This window comes from Myotis nattereri, assembly GCF_964212035.1.
Source record: "Myotis nattereri genome assembly, chromosome: X".
Taxonomy (NCBI): Eukaryota; Metazoa; Chordata; class Mammalia; order Chiroptera; family Vespertilionidae; genus Myotis; species Myotis nattereri.
The window spans coordinates 118839549-118859665 of NC_138078.1; the positions used below are offsets into that span (position 1 = coordinate 118839549).

Genomic DNA, 20117 nt, shown 5'->3' on the forward strand with positions numbered 1-20117 from the left:
CTTTCTTGGAATTGTACGTGTTTCCCTAGAGCCCTTATGACTGAGGGTATTACCCCCATCCAAGAGAAAACCATTTTCTTCAGAAATTCATATCCTGACATTCTGTTATTTTTCAGACTTGTTTTTTCTTCTACCAACATAGTTCTGTCTTTCAAATTTAACATTTAACCTTTTAGAATATATTCTAAATGAAGTTGTTTTTCTTTTTCTCATACCCTCTTATCTCCATTCCAAACACTATTTCCAGCTTTCTTTGTTTCAACTTTTTATTATGAAAATGGCAAATGTGCAGAAAAATTGAAAGAATGGTACATCCCTAGCCAGGTGGCTCAGAAACAGAAAGTTGGAGCTTCATTCCCTACACCAAAGGTTGTGGGTTTGACTCCCCATCAGGGCACATACCTAGGTTGTGGGTTCGATCCCTGGTCAGGGCATGTATGTGAGGCAACCAATAGACATTTCTCTTTCACATCAATGTTTCTTTCTCTCTGCCTCCTTCCTCTGTCTCTGAAATCAATAAAAACATATCCTCAGCTGAGGATTAAAAAAAAAAAAAAGAATGAAAACTCACATGCTTTACATACATATAGGAGTGGGGTGGGCAAAAGTAGATTTACAGATGTAATACAAATAAATCATACAATAATTGTTATACTAATACAAGAATAAACTCTATGTTGTGTACTCACAACTGTAAACCTACTTTTGCCCACCTCAGTATAGAGGGGTTTTTTTTGGTTTTGTTTTTTTTTGTTTTTTTGGCTTTTGCATTTGAAATTGGTGATATGTCACTTTCACCAGTGAATATTTCAGCCTGCGTCTCTTAAGGAATAGGACAACTTGTGTATAAGCATAGTAGTACCATTATTATGCCTAAGGAAACTAGGCAGTCCATATCTAGATTTCTCCAGTTGTTCCAAGAGGTTTTTTTTGTTTTGTTTGTTTTTTTGTAGCTTTCTTAAAGCCAAAATCCAATCTGGATTCATACAGTACATTTGGTGAGATCTTCAGTCTCTTTGAGAGCAGATCAGTTCTCCCTTTTTTCTTTAATGGATTTAAATTTTTAATTTTTAAGAGTCCAGAACAGCTGTCCACCATTTCCAAAATTTGATTATTTCCTCTTGATAATTTTTTTAAACTTATCCTTTTAAAAAAAAATGTTTTTATTGATTTTAGAGAGAGGAAGGGAGAGGGAGAGATGGAAACATCAATGATGAGAGAGAATCATTGATCAGCTGCCTCCTTCATGCCCCACACTGGGGATTAAGCCTGCAACCTGGGCATGTTCCCTGACTGGGAATCAAACCAGTGACCTCTTAGTTCATGGGTTGATGCTCAATCACTGAACCACACCAGCTGGGCTAAACTTATCCCTTTATACTCCCTCCTCCCACCTATTTCCTGTAAACTGGAATCTAGCTTTACTTTTGGTCAGAGTTGGCAAAAACGTTACAATATCCACAGTAATTGTCCCATATTAAAGTGACTGGAAGGAGCTCAACAAGCATACAATTTAAAATTTTTATTTAAAATATCAGGTAATTTAACCATGTTTGACCATGAATAGGAAGTAGCTAAAATCTGTAGTGGAGTTAATGGCTCTGTAGGAAAGCCTTTCCTTCTTTTTGTGCACAAATGATTCAAGGTTTAAAAAAGTAGAACCCTCATCAATTTTTCATTACAAAATTGCTGAGTTCTTATTAAATTGTATGTGTGTGGTCGTCATTTATTCTTTTAAAGCTTTTATTTTGTAGAACTTAGGGTTTTGATTCTTTTCACATCCTGTTGCATTTTTGCATTATTAAATTCCTGTATTTCATTGATGGGAAAATTATCCATATTAGTGTGGGCAGTAAACAAGAAATCTAACATTATCTGTACCCCAATCGTAATACCTTTCCCACTCTTGATTTTGCCCTTCTGAAATGCTTTGTTCCAAGTCCCAAGATGATATTTCATATCCCATGAGGCGACACTATTAATAATGGTACCTGTTGTCATCTTTGTATTATTTACTCCAAATTTTGAGTGAAACCAGACATGAGTTCAGTGTCTGTGTTGACTCTTCATGTACCATTTATTTCAGAAAGATTCTTGTGCCAAACCCTCTTGGCATGAGTACTTTCACTCTTCATTCCAATCTCAATGATAGTGACTTTGCCCCTCTAGAATAGTTGGGATTAGCCCAAGTGGCAAGGAGAACCTGTTTGTACTTATTTTTATTCTTTTTCAGAATTAAGATAAGACTTTTATGGTTTATTAAGATTAGCATATAATCATCAGTATTTACTTATTACACAATGGATACAAAATACTATGGAATTTATGTGGGTTCTGTAATTTTGTGGTAATGAAAGTTTTCTTGTATGTAGAATATGGCTAAATTCTAAATCAAGGTTAATAGGGAGTTCGGTTAGAGATAATGTAAACATTAACCACCTTCACTGGCTAATGTCCAGTGTGTTTGGGAAGTCAATATTTTGGAATGTCATTTAGAATGAGCGTTATGGAGCTTGTAATTTGTGTTAATAATAGATCCCTTTCCTGTGCTGTTTATTCAAGCCCTTATATGTTATAAAAGCTTATTGATTAACCAGCTAATCTTTGTAAAAATCAATCTCAAAATCAGCCTATTTTGGCTTTAATGAATATTTCGTGCATGTAGCATTAACATAACTAGAAATTAGTTCAGCACCTAAGAATAAAGTGGACTAGGAAAGTGTTTTGGGGTATGTTCATGGAACAGTTTTGAGTCAAGTCCAAGTATTTAAGAAACGTGTACTAATACATTAGGTAAGCAGTCTCTTCCAGGCATAAGGACATAGTGCATTAAGGTTGAAAGATGAAAGTGAAAAGTTGTAAGATTTCCTTGGGAAGAGTGGATATTAAAGATAAGAGTGTGTGGAGCTGGTTAGGTAGGGTGAGGGTAGGGGATAGAGAGTCTCAAAGTCATCAGATGAGTTTATAGGAGAGCCAGAGAGCATCTAGAGCCAGTAGGAGGCTTTGATGAGTGATGTGAGCTTGCAAATGGACACATTAGGAGGAACATTCCAGTGTTGCTTGTAGACTAGACTACAAGTTTGTAATTTGTGTTAACAATAGAAATCTTGTAATTTTTCACTTTTACCTTTAACCTTAATTCACTATGTCCCTTATGTAGAAGAGACCAAATTTGAATGCACCAGATCTGGTTTAAGGTTTGACTTGTAAATACAGAGATGGGACAAGTTGAGTGATGGGTAGACAAACTGTACTTGCTTGGGGTCATGTCTATTAGGAAAATAATATCAAAAATTTAAAATAACAAGAATAACAACTTGGTGGTTAATTCATCTTCAGTGATTTCTCTACTAGGTGTTTCCTTTGTATTACTAATCTAACCACCCATTTCTTATCCTGTGAGGTGTATGGTTTGTGTTTCTTCTCTTTAATTTCACATGAAGCAATCCTTTCTAGAACTTCAGTATCATTCAGTTTCCTACTTTTAATTTCTAAATTTGAATCTGCCTCTAAATGACTCTTTTAAATTATTTTAGCTGCATTTACTACTGGGAAAATTCCTCTCAGAGTGATTGCTGGGGTAAAGAATGATTTGCTATACATTTGTAGTGTGCCAATGTTGCCCCACTGAGGAAATCCTGAATGAGGTTCCCTTTTTTAATGTGGTCAATGGTGTAGCCTTTTGCAGAGAGTGGGCAGGTCAGTTGAACTAAGTAATTAGCAGTAACCATAGGACTACCTTACGAGTATGCTGTTTGTTAGTGGGGGCTAAGTGGTGCTTCTATTTTCAGACTTGGGCCTAGTGTTGAAATAACTGTAATTTACATCCACTTTATGCCTGTAGCCAGGGAAGTAAACTCACAATGTAAATCTACTGCCTTTTGATTGTTCTTTCAGAGATTGCTCTTGTGTATACATTCTCTTTTAAGATATATATATATTTTGCCCTAACCGGTTTGGCTCAGTGGATAGAGCGTCAGCCTGCAGACTCAAGGGTCCCAGGTTCGATTCGTCAAGGGCATGTACCTTGGTTGCGAGCATATCCCCAGTAGGGAGTGTGTAGGAGGCAGCTGATCGATGTTTCTAACTCTCTATCCCTGTCCCTTCCTCTCTGTAAAAAATCAATAAAATATATTTAAATGTATATATAAAATTATCCGATTTGTAGGTAAGGTATTTACTCTCTCCTTCTTGGCACACCTTGATAGCTTTTTGACATACACTTTGCCTTTATATCCTTATCCTTTCATTTCTTCCTCTTCAGGGCTGTCAGCTTGGTCTTTCTGTAATACAACTTTGGGGCCTGTCATCTCCTTGCTTAAAGGTAGTCAGTGGCTCTCCCATGCCTGCTAAATGCAATCCAAATAGCTTTACCTGTTGCTCAAGGTCCCCCCAAAGTCTGACTTCAACACACCTTTTCAGATTTATTTCCCACTATTTTTGTCCACATCTTCCCATGCTCTCCACAAACCTACTGACTAAATTTTCCCCAATCTCACCTCATTATTTACCTTCTCTACACTATTGTTGACTTCTGCCCTTTACACTTATAATGTCCTCACTCCATTGCTACCCTTTAAATCTCTGTGAATCTTTTAAGGGCTAGTTAGGTCCCATCTCTGTTGTGAAATGTCCCCCAACAGTCCCAGGTGAAAGCTGTTTCTCCTTCCTTTGAATGCTGTTTTATTTGTTTGTTGGTTTTAACCATTTACTGAGAACTCATATTTGTAAATTATAATAATACTAGAGGCCCGGTGCACAAAAATTTGTGCACTTGGGGGAGAGGTGGGGTCCCTCAGCCTGGCCTGTGCCCTCTCACAGTCTGGGACCCCTCAGGGGATGACCACCTGCTGGCTTAGGCCCGCTCCCCGGGGGATTGGTCCTAAGATGGCAATCAGACATCCCTCTGGCAGCCCGGCAGCCCTCGGGGGATGTCCACTTGCCAGCGGGGAGCAGGCCTAAACTGCAGTCAGACATCCTTAGCGCTGCTGAGGAGGCAGGAGAGGCTCCCACCACCACTGCTGTACTGACAGCCATCAGCCTGGCTTGTGGCTGAGCAGAGCTCCTCCCATGTGAGAGCGCCCTGACCACCAGAGGGCAGCTCCTGCATTGAGCGTCTGCCCCCTGGTGGTCAGTGTGTGTCATAGTGACCAGTCATTCCCAGTCCTTCTGCTGTTAGGGTCAGTTTGCATATTACCCTGTTACTATATAGGATAGAGGCCTGGGCCATGGGTGGGGTCCGGCTGGTTTGCCCTGAAGGTTGTCCCAGATCAGGGTGGGGGTCCCACTTGGGTGCCTAGCCAGACTGGATGAGAGGATGATGGCTGTTTGCAGCTGGTCACACCCCCTTCAGGGTGGGGGTCCCCACTGGGGTGCCTGGCCTGTCTGGGTGAGGAGCTGAGGGCCATTTTCAGGCTGGCGGATGACTGAAGCTCCCAACCTCTCCTTTTTTTTATTTATTTTTTTTATTCTGGGATTTATTTACCTTCTATGGCTGTCACTGGAGCTGAGAGCCGGCTTTAGTTCTGAGGCTCGGCTCCAGCTCTGAGACCTCGTCTGCTGAAAGCAGGTACCTGGGCTTTGTTTAGCTTCTATAATTGAAACACTGTTGCAACTCCAGCTCTGAGGCCCGGCTGGCTGAAAGCAGGTTTCTGGGGATTGTTTAGCTTCTATAATTGCAACATAGTTGCTTAGAGTGCAGCTCAGAGGCCGGCAGCGGCAGGAGGGGAACTGTGGCGTCCTCCATCACTGGAGCAAGCAAGCCTCCTGTTTGCTTCAGCTGCCTGACTGCCGGCTGCCATCTTGTCTGGCAGTTAATTTGCATATTGCCCTGATTAGCCAATGGGAAGCGTGTTGGAGGTACGGTTAATTACCATGTTTGTCTATTATTAGATAGGATAAGGCCATCAATTTTGGGACTTCTCACCCCAACTCAGTTGCAAAACCAAGAGAGGGATTGTGTGTTTCTTCTCTATGGCCTCATTTCTTCTCCTCCCCACCCTCCAGAGGCATTAGCACAGTGCCTGGTACTGCTAGTGGTTGCTGCTCAAAGAAAACTTCTTTGAGGGCCTGGTTTGACAGGTTAGTATATAAAAACTCTGCCTAGTTTTACTCATCATATCATGTGGCATGTATTCGTGAGAGAGAAAATTGAGTGTGTCAGACAGGCTAATTCTCTATTACTAAGTAGTCTACACTTGTTTTCATTTTTATTGAATTTATTGAGGTGACACTGGTTAACAAAATTATATAGGTTTAGGCACACAATTTCATTTGTACACTGTATTGTGTATTCACCACCACAAGTCAAGTCTCCATCTGTCACCATTTATCCCCCTCCCTTTACTCTCCTCCACCTCCTTCCACTGCCCCTCCCCCTGGTAATCATCACACTATTGTCCAAGTCTGTGAATTTTTTTCTGGGTTTTTTTTTTTTTTTTTGCTCAATCCCTCCATACCTCTATTTTGCTTGTAAGTCGTCTACATTTTTTAAAAGGCTGTGCTCCAAAATTAATTTAAATTAGATGTTTGGCACTCAGAATTAACTTTGACATTGAAAAGTATTATAATTATCTATAATAATAAAAGCATAATATGCTAATTAGACAAGACGGCCAAAGGACCTTCTGGACGAAGCTAGGACTGTGTTGGCCGAGGCAGCCCCAGCAGCTGCGAGGAATAAGCCCTGCACAAATTTTGTGCATCAGGCCTCTAGTAATACTATAAATACTTCATACTTACGAAGCACTGTTACTCTGATTATTTTTATTTTGTTTTATATGTGGTATTTAAAAGCCCAGATAAACCCACAAAAGAATGTTTAATTCATAATATATCTATTAATACTAACAACCTACTCGCCATAAATCATAGCCCTTTGGGGGAAATGCACTCAACATTACCACTCGAAATGCCAGAGAACATACTCCACCGCTCACTCAGCCCCAGTACATCTCTGGTAGCAACATGAGACAAGATTTCTCCTTTTACTATTAGACCTTAGACGTGTGATTTATACTCAAGTTCTTTTTTTTAAATTTATTTTATTATTTATCTGTTTATTTTTCAACATCATTTTTTTTTTATCCTCAACTGAGGGTATTTTTCCATTGATTTTTAGAGAGAGTGGAAGAGAGAGGGAGAGACAGAGAGAAATATTGATGTGAATGAGAGAAACATCGATTGGTTGCCTCCTGCACTCGTCCTGGAGCCTGCAACCGAGGTACGTGCCCTTGACCGGAATCAAACCCAGGACCTTTCAGTCCACAGGCTGACACTCTATCCACTGAGCCAAACTGGCTAGGGCTATACTCGAGTTCTTGGTGGCCTGTGGTGGGATTGGAAGGATTCCTGTTGGGGGTTGCTGGGAAGGTAGAAGGAGCTTTGAGGGACCCAGGCCTTCTGTTGGCCTACTGTCCTACCACCGCTGGGTTTAGGCTGCTTCTCTGTCCCTATGAGATAAATTTTGTTATCCCTGTTTTAGAGATGAAGAAACTAAGGATTTACAAAGTTTAGAACTTGCTTAAGGCCTGTAGAAAATTAATAAGAGAACAGAGATTTGTGCTCAGGACTAACACCAATGCCTGTACTCTTTCTGCTAACTATGCTGCCTTGTAACTAGGGTTTCTCACTGTCTTTAGCCTACTATGGAGTGGAATACGTTCTCACCGCTTTTCCTTGCCTCTCTGTCCAGGAAGCAGTCAGATTCTCCTTTTTGAGTTGTCTAAGGGAGCATAGTGGTAATGATTGTGGAGTCAGACCTGAGTTCTAATCCTCTCAGAGCCTCAGTTTCCTCATCTGTAAAGTGGGGATAATACTGACTTTGCACACATGTGCAGAATAAATGACATTGTGTATGAGCACTTTGCACAGTTCCCACAATATGGCAGAAGCTCCCTAAGTGGTGGATGTGTAGTTATTGTTGCTGTTATTGGATTGTAATAATAACACAAAAGACAGAGATGCTTAGAAAGCTTTTTAATTCAGCGCTTCTTCCCTCTCCCCTGCTTTTCTTTTTTCCTCTTATGTTCTATAGGATAAACACAACAGGGATAAAGATGGATGTTCTGGCCCGCAAAAGATCTGAAGTAGAATTAATTTACATTTTAGAGGGACCTACATATTTGGGGACTCTAAGGTCCTTTGAGGAGGGGAGTGGCTATGAGGAGATGGAAAGGAGTGTGGCTAGCCAGAGTAAGAGGAATAGCAGTTGAGAGGAGAGAAACTTACCACCTCCTTCTGAATGACCACAATCAGGCTCACAACCAGATTTTTCCATTGAAGTGGCTTTAGGGCAGGGATGGGGAACCTTTTTTCTGCCAAGGGCCATTTAGATATTTATAACATTATTCGAGGGCCATACAAAATTATCAGCTTAAAAATTAGGCTGCTATATTTGGTCAAACATTTAATTAACTCACCCCTCATGCCTTGGCAGGGACAGACCAAATGATTTCGAGGGGCTTATACAGCCCGCAGGCCGGATGTTCCCCACCCCTGCATTAGGGTGAAGAAAGAAGCTGCACAGTGCAGCAGCAGGGCCTGCCTCCAGGCAGCACAGGAAAAGGAAACATCAGGGCCATTCGACCAGGTCAGCTGTCAGCTGCCAAAGGACACAGAAGTCTAGGACTGCACATGAATGTTTCTTGAGTGATAGTCTCAGTAAACTGCACAAAAATTTAATATGCATAATAGAGAACTTTGCATATAAGAATTGTTTCACTTTCGACAGTCATGATTTATTTGAATTTAAAACTGTTTAAAGCTAGTTGAGTTCTAATAATACTGATCTGTTTCTAATTCTATAAATTAATTCTAATAATTTTCTATCTGTCAATGACTTTCTTTTCCTGCTCTGCTCTCAGGAAGAAGACAGCTTCCTAGAAAAGGTAATGCAACCTATGCTTTTCCCTGTGCTTGATTAACATTTAACTGTGGTCCTTGGAATTTGTCCCTAGGCTTTCCCATTTCAGAGACCTCTGACTCTGTGAAAATCCCCCAGAGCTGGCTTTTAGTGTGTCTGAAGTACAGGAAAGATACTAACTCTACCAGTCAAGTCATTGAGACCCAGGACATAAAAGCAATAGACTCAAGGTTCCAGACTTGTATTTTTGAAATGAGAAATAACTAAAGAGCTGTTTATGCATCTGAAAATTCATGAGATGGTGGAAGGTACCACTTAGCTGTCCTCCATTTCCAATGATAATAAAACCAAAAGTGTGTTGCTCTTGCACTAAGAGTGACTTGGGTCTTCCAGGTGGGACCCAAGTGCGGTGGTGGGGCAGGGACTAGAAACTCCGGTGGCTACCATGGTGTACAGTGGTTTCACGGTGCCTCTGATCGTGATAAGCATGTTCTGGATCATCGTCGGTCTCCTGGTGCCCTGGTTCATCCCTAAGGGTCCCAACCGGGGAGTTAATCACCATGTGGTGACCTGATCAATTTGCTGCTCTCTCTTTTGGCTGATTGCAATTCTGGCCCAACTCAACCCTCTCTTTGGACCACAGTTGAAAAATGAAGCCATCTGGTATCTCAAGTATCACTGGCCTTGAGGAAGAAGACCTGCTGCCCAGTGCTCAGCCATCAAGCCATCAATCGAGAATTCCTCTATATGTACAGTCACCTCCACACCTGGGCCACCTTCCTTTGCTCGCCTGCTCTGGCCATCAGCTGCCTTAAACACGCACACCACAGTTGGCCATCTTATTCTCCAGTGCAGTATTTTCCTGTTAGCTTTTTTACACTTTGATGAATTATATGCCTCCTTAATCTAAACTGTGCTGACGCCATCAAATGTTTAGGCACTCCTCTGAAACAGAAGATGCTCTTCTGGGAAACACGGCACTCTCCTTGGGACCTGTGGATCTGAAGATGGCTCCTGCCTGCTCGTGACATGGGAAGAAGCAATGACGTGCTTAAAAGCTGTCATGAGACAGTAAGACTCCAGTGCGGCAGCCGGTAGCAGAACATGTTCAAGGGGAGATCTGTCCCGACAGTTACACCAAAGTATATTTTCAGGATGAATTTCTTACTTCTGCCATCTTTTGGAATAAATTATTTTTCTGCTTTCTATGGAAAAAAAGTTATTTGGGATTAGTGATAATAGTGATTAATTACTGAAAGAATACCCAGATCTGGTCAAGAAATAGAGCATAAGAATAAAATAATAGAGCTGAATGAGTTCATAAGGGGTCATCTGGTCCCACTCTCTGCCTTTGGACAGGGTCAGGTGTTTTCTCCATTCTGTTGATAAGGCAACTAAGGGCCAGCACAATTGAAAAACTCACCGGAGTCATACTGTTCCTGACATCAAGGGTGTCAGGAGTGGGGGGCAAAGGAGACTAGAACCAGTTCTCCTGAAAGCTGGTGAAGCGCTCCTTTTGCGGCTTTCCGCCTCTTTGAACTTGAGAGTGCCTGGCTCCGTACAGGGCTATCAAGTAGAGAAACAGGGGCTTGAAAAACATTCTTAAAGCACTTTCACACAGTCACTAATGTGACCACCACATTTGGTGCAGTTAAGACCTTTTTGTGGTGGGGATGTACTGTTTTTGTACGTTAGTTATTAGCACTAGCGTTACAATGTGTGGGCTCATCACACACTGGATGTGTCTTGTTGAAAGAAGACAAATGTGCTGGTTTCCCTTTGAAAGTTAAGAGCTCAGGATAATTTGTGGACTTTTAAAAAAGTATTATTTCTTGTGCATGAACTTTTTCTAGACTTCAGAGACCTCAAGTGTGCCATTTTATATTATCATACATGAATTTGAAAATGGATAGTGGATGTTGTATATAACCTACTGACATTTTATTAACCTTTTTAAACCACTAAGGATTGTGACGGTTCTGCTCCCAACCTTTTCCTGTTAATAGCAGACCATGTTCTGTCTTTTCATCTTGGACAGTGCCTGTGTTGCCTTAATGCCTTAGTGCAGGAAAAAGTGCCGATTGGATTTCAGATTTTTTTTTATGAGTATATGAATCAGTGCTGAATAATTTATATATGGTAAGTTTGGTGGCATCTTCTACAGAAGTTGTACTTGTGTTGCATTTGGTCCAAAAAGTGAACAGAGTGCTTTATGGACAGTGTTTTGGCTTAAGTACCATGTGGATGCCTGGATTAAAATACAACCAGAAAGAAGTTAGAGGATGAGCCGCTGTTAGAAGTTCTGGCAACTCTAGGGAACGTGAATATAAAGTAATAGAAGCCCGGGGAGAAAAGAAAGAAATGAAGCAAAATAAATGTGAAGAAAATAGATTTTAAATGGTAACCAGCTGCCATGCTCCCTTCTCTTTCTCATCTCCCCCAGAAAGACACGGGGGCTTTAAAAGGTCACCAGTGCTTATAGAAGAACAAAATGTTAAGAGCCCTTAGCTCTGCTCTGGTGGACACAGTCTCTGGAAGTAGTAAAATGTTTCTTTCTTTCCCTTAAAGCTACATGGCTTGGGAGTTGTACATGGAATTTACAGAATTTCCTAAAGTTGAATATATATAATATATGACCGTAAGCTGGAGGAGGAGGATGGGGAAAAGATGCAAAAAAGTTGTTCACTGTTTTCTCCACTAGGATTTTTATGAAGGCTGCCTTCAGATGCCTTTTAACCCATTTCAGACATCTTTTGATATAATTTATATTTGACTATATAAACATAAGAAAATTGAGTTTATTCACACACCACTTTCAAGTTCAGATTTAGTTATTGATCCAATTTATGTCACTTCTGTGTTTTTCCTCTTAGATTCTTTCAGGAGAACCTAACAGATAATAGGAAGATAGGTGAAAGGTGTCAAAGCCCTGAGAAATTTTTGCTGAGCTATTAATATAGAAAATAACTTCTGGACTCAGACCCTAGACTTTTCATTGTATTTCTGGCTCTTGGTATGCTGTATTCAGTTTACTATTTTTGGATCTTAAGGCTTATGACTTTTAGTGCCTTAAGATTAGACCTTCTGTCAAGCCTGAAATAATTCATGCACGTAGGTCTAATGTGGAGAATTGTATTGAATTCCTGAGGACCAGTGAACCTCATTTAAATCAACAGTGAAAACTCTAATATTTGTGGTAAAACCTGAAAGAAGAATAAGTTAAAAGTCAACAAAAACCTAAGTAGATGCTGCTCTCTCAGAGTACTGTGTTGACAACTGTAATTTAATGGTCCACACGTCTCTGGTGGTGTGTGGACTCTACCGTGACCGAGTCGCTGGAGTGCTAGTTCTCAGTGTCACCCTTGAAAGGGTTTATAGCACACAGTGCATCCAAGTGATAAACCTAATAAACCCAAATGGAATGCTTAATGGTTAAGTGAAGCATCTAGAAAAGGAGATCCTTTAACTGTGGGAATCAGTATCAAGTACCTTCTGACCAGAGGTATTCCCAGTGAGGGAGGAAAAAACCCCGCAAATATATTAACAGATGAAGATCAAGTTGTACCCATATAAGCAGGATTTGGAGAGTAAGTTACAGACAAAAGTTTTTATTGAGACCCTTTTGATTCTCATCTCTTAGGAGAAATCTCTTCTGCAGATGGTTCCCTTGGATGAAGGCACCAGTGAGAGACCCCTTCAGGTCCCCAAGGAGATCTGGCTTCTGGTAGATCACTTATTCAGATATGCCTGTCACCAGGTAAGTGAGAGTGGGCGTGCTCTACAACTTTGGAAGGTCTGTGAGTTCAGTGGGAAATGATCATACCTCACATCACTCTAGAGCAGTAGTTCTCAACTTTCCTAATGCCGCAACCCTTTAATACAGTTCCTCATGTTGTGGTGACCCCCAACCATAACGTTATTTTCATTGCTACTTCATAACTGTAATTTTGCTACTATTATGAGTCGTAATGTAAATATCTGATATGCTATATGTGCTTTCTGATGGTCGCGACCCACAGGTTGAGAACCGCTATTCTGGAGCTTTTAACTGTCCCAAGATACCTCCACATGGCAGCACTGTCAGATCGTCTGGGCACATAGAAGTATCCCTATTTACAGATGTGAGAGCTAAAGCTTGCAGGTTAAGTGATTTACCTAAGACCAGAGCATAAGCATAGTGGCAGAGCTGGGTCCCGAACTGAGCCCGCCTGTCTCCTGGCTGCACACGCTTTTCCCTGGACCACTACGTACCTGAGATCATGCCTGCTTTTGCTGTCGTGTAGGCATTGCAGATTTTAAAGTTTAAAGCAAACTTCAAGCCCATTTTTTAAAATTTGGTCTTCATTTTTCTTGTAAATCTTATCTAATATGCTAGTCACCCCCAACCTATTTCCCCCAAAAAGAGAAATCTCTTGGGACCAAATTGAGCAGCAAGGTTTGCGATGGACATGCCATTTACTCCTATCCCAGCATTCTGTAATACGGGTCTCCCCCGCTATCGGGAGCATTCCTGTGAAACCTTTCATAAGCCAAAATGGTGTAAAGAGAAGTAATTACCATTAATTTATATGAAAATATTTTTGAATGTTCCCAGACCCAAAAAATGACCTACCAAAGCATACCAAATAACACATAAAACCTAAAATAACACTAACATACAGTAAAATGAGGAATGCATAAATAAATGGAGATGAAGCACAGATGCTCACAGACAGTTCAAAGCTATGGTGGCTTAATGCTGAGATGCTGATGCTGGGTGTGGTTTGTGGGGAAGGAGCTTGTCCAGGCCACTCGCATTGCTTGGGTGTGGGATGCCTGTATAATAGCTTGCTGCAAAACAAACACTGAATGCTATTTTTGTTTCTTACATTTTTTCAGAAAAGCAAAAAATTGTTTTTGGATTGCTTTCAGTTAGCGAAAACAAGTACTAACGTAGGTCTTTCGTAAAAGCAAAGTGGCATAACGTGAGTTTTCAGAAATGAGGGTACCTGTATCTTTGAATGTGGTCTTTAGACTCTGTCTTCTACTTGTCAACATGGTAGAACTGGGAACACCTGGTTTCCTGATCTAGCCATCTAGTCCTCTGCCATATCGGGTACAGGCTAAAACTTTTGAAGATAATTTTCAGGTTTGAAATAAGATTTTACACAAGTTATAGAGATGACAAAGAGAGCACGCACCGTTGTCACACCTCCATTCCTAATCATGATTATGCACACCATCCTTCCCTTTACTTCCTGCTGCTCTCCTCATCCCTGGGTAGTCTTCAGAACCTTTGGATTATTTTGCCTTGTTCCATTCCTTGTGACTTCTTTGGTAGGAGGACCTGTTCCAAACCCCTGGAATGCAGGAAGAGTTACAGCAGATCATAGACTGCCTGGATACCAGCCTTCCCGAGAAAATCCGTATCCTTTTTGACAAAGGCTTAGGAAGCTGGATGAGTACTTGGCCAAGCTCTTCTTCCCACCTACATTTGATGTTTGTGCTTCCATCTTTTCTTCATACGTGTCTTTTATTTTATTCTTTTATTGTTTAAAGTATTACAAATAGTAGTACATATGTCTCCTTTTTCCCCCATTGACCTCCAGTGTCTTTTATTATAAGGTAATCATTGACTATACAGTTGTTTCTCAGTTTCTTTTATGAAATTTTGACCTTTCTTTGTATCAGACTCTTACTGAAAAGAGTCAAGGGTAAGTTACAATGACTTTTTAAAAATGTATTTTTATTGATTTCAGAGAGCAAGAGAGAGGAAGATGTAGAAACATCAATGATGAGAGAGAATCACAGATCAGCTGCCTCCTGTATGCCCCACACCGGGCATATATCCTCACCAGGAATTGACCTGTGACCTCCTGGTTCATAGGTTAACACTCAACCACTGAGCCACGCCAGCTGGGCAATAATGGCTTTTAATAAGTACAGAAAATAGGACCCACAGCACTGGTACTGTTCTGCTTCAAGCAATTTATCACTTCTGCCACCAGATGTCCTGTCACTATGACAGGGAGGAGGATGGGATGAGTTTCCAGGACTGACCCAGTGTGGACTGTCCTTCTACAGGCTACATTCCCCTGACTCTCAAGTTGGCCCAAACCTCCCAAGAGTCTGATCAATTTTGTCACAACTCAGCTGCAATGTACATGGACCAATAAAATAATCAAACCCCAATTAGGATCAGTATGCCCTGAATAAGAGGAAGAGAGCAGTTGTTGAGGGAGCTTGAGGAGGGGAGCAAATCAGGTGTGTCCCTTTTCCTGGAGTTCCTTTCCCTTTACTTGTCTATCCAGCTGGCAGTAATCACTCTGTGGCTGAAGCTCTGCTAATTTTCCTGGAAGCCCTGCCAGAGCCCGTCATCTGTTATGAGCTGTATCAGCGTTGCCTTGACTCTGCTCAGGATCCCCGGGTTTGCAGACAGGTAAGTTTTATTGCTCTGAGGATGTGTTTGGGGCAGGCTCCCCCATAAAGAAACCATTGTGTTTATAAAGCCATATGCGCTGCCAGGCACATGGTAGGATGGCTCTGGATCTGTTTTTCATGGCTTGACACCAGCATTGAGAGTTGGAACCCTTAAATTTTAGGTTGTGTTATTTCCTATTATATTTTGCACCCTCTTCCAGTTGGCCCATTGAGTAGGTGGATACCTCTACTGTGGCATAAACTTGTGGAAGCTGATCACACATGGGATTCTGGCTGACACTTCTTCTGAGCCTTCTTTTTGTCTGCTTGGTGTAGCAATAGCTGAGAATACCTCTGAATCAGATTAGTGAATGTTGGGAGGAGTTCCCATCCATACTAAATGACATTGCCGAGAAAACTATTCAGCTTGACAGATGCCATGGGTACCTGACATTTTCCCATCACGAGGAAATGAGAAAAGACCAGATTAACACCGACCTGCTTGTGATGTGAGGTGTGCATGTGAATGTGTGATGATGGCATGGCCTGGTCATTGAGTGGATGGGGGCCAAATAGTATGACCATTCTGACTTGGAAATTATTATTGGGCAGGTACTGTGTTGGTCATGAGTAAATCAAGGAGGGTTGTGACAGATGAATGGGGTCCTGTAAAGGTTGGATTACAAACTACTTTTATTGCAGCTATGGGCTCTTCTTACTCCCTTCGAACTGTTCTCCTCACTGCCTACCCCCTTTTTAAAAAACAGGTGATTTCCCAGCTTCCAAGATGCCATAGAAATGTTTTCCGTTACTTGATGGCATTCCTTCGAGAACTCTTAAAATTCTCTGAATACAACAATGTCAGTGCCAACATGATCGGTAAGACTACCTAATAAGAACGGCCACAGTGGGTGTTGGTCAGAATGTCCTTAGTGTCCAGGCACAGGACAGTCACTTCCTTCCCACTGCCCCCATCCCCTGCCCCCCACCCCCATCCCCGAGGCTTTGCTTAAGTTGTGTCTGACAGGGTTTTTTCCCTTTTCTTTCTCGTGCCCTCTAGCTACTCTCTTCACAAGTCTTCTCCTAAGACCCCCACCTAACTTGTTGGCAAGACAGACTGCGAGTGAACGCCAGCGCGCTGTCCAGTTCCTTTTGGGTTTCCTGCTGGGGGGCGATGAAGACCAGTAAGCCCTTTCTCTTAACTACACTCCGAGATTCTAGAGGTGGAAGATCTTGGACACCAAGTATTTCAGAGTGATTTGCAAAGTCATGTCACAGGAAGGGTCTATTGCAGAATTTTGAGGCATGAAAAAGGAAGAGTTTCCTAATCCCTCCCTTGCCATATCTTACACAGTAAAGTACTATTAGACTTATATTGCCAAGCCAAAGTTACCATATTTTGGTGTTTTTGTGTTCTCTCTTTATAAGACAAAGAGTTCTGTATTTACACACCTTTACCTGGGGATGTGTTTGTTGCCCCCTGCCCAGCTGTCATGATTGTCCTTAGCACCCTAGGCCTAGATTCTGTGATGTTCCTGTTCTAGGCCTACAAGCACTACTTGGTGTAACTCAGACTTGTGTGTAGTCCTTCCTCTAAAGCACTTTTTCCCTACCATCCCCAGTTTGCCTCTTTGCACTCTACTAGTGCTATCACATCGGAGGAAGTCAGAGTGAGGCTAGTGACTCCTTGGGTGTCCCCAACAGTGAGTTAACGTTCTACGTGTTTTTGTTACATGCATTTGTGCATTTCTACTACAGTGGTATCCATATGTCTCTGTAACATTGGCCTTTTCATGGATCTGCACTGGGTGGAACCATATTCTCTTGTCTCAGACCTCATTTTGTAGCAGAACTTTAGGACTATTAGAAATAACATTCCATTGATGTGAGAGAATCAGAGTGGAAGCACTTTGAGTTTTCACAAGTGAAAACATTCATGTTTGACAGGTCCTGCTTCCTACCATCCCTTCTCTTTTTCAAATTTTACATGAGAACTATGGGACCCATCTCCCACTTAGAAACACTTACACCACATTAAAAAAGCTAGTCTGCACCTCAAGCAGGCCTTTCTAGAGATATTTCTCCTTTCCCTCAGCAAGAGTACTGAGGATTGAGGATCATTCTGGGAACCCCTTCACTAGTCTCCTGACGTACGAGGGTCCAGTGTCGCCCCCTCCCTCATCAAGGCTGACTGGACTGTACAGCCAGCTCCCTTTGGCTCCCAGCCACTTTGTCCAGTGCTGTTTAAGAGAGATTGTGCAATGGGGCCAGCTAAGCACCTTTCTCTGCCACTCAATACAACCCTCTGCACTCTTCATTTACTCAAGCTCTGTAGGGCAGGCAGCCTTTAAAAAAACATTAATCTATGTCGGTTGGCAAACCAGCTACTGACTGCAAAATTACCTGATACAATTGGCTTTCTCTTGTTTTCTTTCATTAAAACCACCCTGAGTCAACTTACTCTTGCCTGTTACTATTAGATTCAAGGAGCCTAATGGACAGGCATTGTGTCCAGTGTTAAGCATTGACTTTTAACTCTGGCATATCAAAGGAGAGAGCCAAGAGAAACAGCACAACTGAATGGTTCTCCAGTTCCACCATCTCTTATAACTTGAGGTTTTTGGGGAAAGAAAACATACATATCTTGTGATAGACTGGTTAAACCCTTTCCTGTCTGGGACTTATGGTACTAGGAATCAAATTATTGGTGCCAAATATCTACAGATCTGATAGATTAAAGGCTGAGTGTTGATGTAGTCAATGGAAAATGGTGAACAGAACGCTTTTGTCATCTCTACTAGGCCAGAAAGCCATCACAGGTGAGGCATATTATAGAAGCTGGGCAAGGTCATAACACAAAGATAGGGCAGTGCCTGTCCTGGGAACTGTGTGCAGCATCCTAGCTCTTTCCTCATAAGGCAAATGCACTTAGTTCATTGCCTCAACCTTTTTCCAGCTCTGGTCCTGAGATGTACGCATGGTTGAGAGTTTTAGACAATCTCTAGGTAGAGGAGACAAGAAATAGAGCAGACATAAGATATCTGCCTCCCTACAGTGCCTCTAGCACCCCAACCTCTGATTCCTAAGTACCTCCAATGTATTAGTGACTAACACCTCTGAAAGTAAGGAGTTCAGATCTAACTGTTAGGGAATGACTGCATCTTTGGTTTTAGGGAAGAAACAGTTCAAACTCATGTGGTAATGTTGCATTAGTCTCCCTTTCACTGTTTTCTGATTCTTATTCTGTAATTGTTACATTTCTCAAACATGTTTTGGTCACTAAGCAAAGCTGCTAGTGGGATTCTGTATTTTGTGTCATCTTTTTTTATTATAATTTATTGCAAATTTTTTTCTGAATAAATATATGTTGTGTGAAAAATTTTAAGTGTGATGTTGGTGAGGAAGAACTGAGGAGGGAGCCTGATGTCCCTGGGTCCCAGCTGACTGTTGAAGTCCCCACAGCTATGCCTGTACTGTCATTTCCTGTCTTACAGGGAAATATCAAGAGTTCTCAGTATATTTGCCCTTGGGCAGGAGAAGCAGCTGTATGTTTTCGGAGGCTAATAAAGAAGTCAGTGCTTTCAGAGGCCAGCCAAGGATCCTTATTTTAACCCTGGGGATTCAGGCAACAAAGTAATCCTGCTCAGAGAAGGAATGTTGAAGGAATGTTGATACTTAATGCACATAAGTGTCACATCAGGTCAGGTCCATGAGAACTCCTGGCCCAGAAATCTGACAAATCCCATTTTGTGAGAACCCAGCTGTCCTTGCCGACATAGCCTCAATAGTGTCTACATAACTCCAAAAGAGCCTGTTTTCACATAATTCATTTTGCAACTTTCGAAAACCAGTTTTGAGCTTTATCTCTTGGGGTGATGAAGTCCATAATTCAATACTTGGGGGAGACTCTAATATGAGCTCTAGCATTTTAGGAGGAAACCCCTAACTTGAGCATTATGCCTTATTTCCCTGCTATCTGCATAATGAACTTGCACATTCTGATTCCATTTCCTTTGAGACTGAAGAGGCCTCAGCTGGAGGTTTCTTCTCAACCAGCGCCCTCTTCCAGTTCCTTTTCACTGTGAGCTTGACCCTGATGAATGTGCTGACTCAGTGTTGTCACGAACAGTGTTTCTAGCTCCACCCAAAGCCTTGGCAGAAGAAGGTGGAGTTTTTTGTTGTTGTTTTTTTAAAATATTTTATTGATTTTTTACAGAGAAGAAGGGAGAGAGATAGAGAGTTAGAAACATCGATGAGAGAGAAACATCGATCAGCTGCCTCCTGCACATCTCCTAATGGGGATGTGCCCGCAACCCAGGTAGGTACATGCCCTTGACCGGAATCGAACCTGGGACCTTTCAGTCCGCAGGCCGATGCTCTATCCACTGAGCCAAACCGGTTTCGGCAGAAGGTGGAGTTTTTTGGGGGTTTTTTTCGGGGGGGTTCCCCCCAGTGGATGGAGACTGACACCCAGCAGTTTTTTACACAGCAGCAGGCAATGTGGCGGAGCAGCCTCAGTGACTGCCTTTCCAGGTCTTAGAAACTGCATTCCCGGCTGCTGTTCCAGGAGCACCATTAGGGCCTTTCTGACTGCAGGGCAAATTGAAGACCTGATTCTTGGTATAGTCTAATAATCTAAAGCCACACTCTACCACCTTAAGTTCACAAAGTGTTACAGAGAAAACCTTAGTGATGATCTAATCCAGTCTCATTGTTCTTATGGGCAAAGTCAGGCTTAGAGGGGACAATGAGAGACTTAAGATCACTTAGGTTTCATTTGAATGATTGCACAATATATACATACCCATCCCCCCTGCCCCTCGAAAAGCCAGCCATACAAAGAACCTTTGAAGCA

The 20117-nt window shown here is 41.8% G+C and overlaps 1 protein-coding gene and 1 pseudogene across 2 annotated transcripts in view; both read left to right on the forward strand.

The window, feature by feature from the left end:
- OCRL (OCRL inositol polyphosphate-5-phosphatase) overlaps positions 1-18641 on the forward strand; it is a 40203-nt gene extending 21562 nt beyond the window's left edge. The window contains exons 13-18 of the mRNA XM_081081304.1: positions 8865-8888; positions 12504-12620; positions 14184-14268; positions 15154-15281; positions 16030-16141; positions 16323-18641. Coding sequence (XP_080937430.1) covers positions 8865-8888; positions 12504-12620; positions 14184-14268; positions 15154-15281; positions 16030-16141; positions 16323-16450 — 594 coding nt within the window. The 3' untranslated portion in view covers positions 16451-18641. The remainder of the gene's footprint in view (positions 1-8864; positions 8889-12503; positions 12621-14183; positions 14269-15153; positions 15282-16029; positions 16142-16322) is intronic.
- LOC308511284 (V-type proton ATPase subunit e 1-like) lies at positions 9309-9551 on the forward strand (annotated as a pseudogene). The gene has a single exon. The product of its transcript is annotated as a V-type proton ATPase subunit e 1-like (transcript).
- Positions 18642-20117: the final 1476 nt, after the last annotated feature.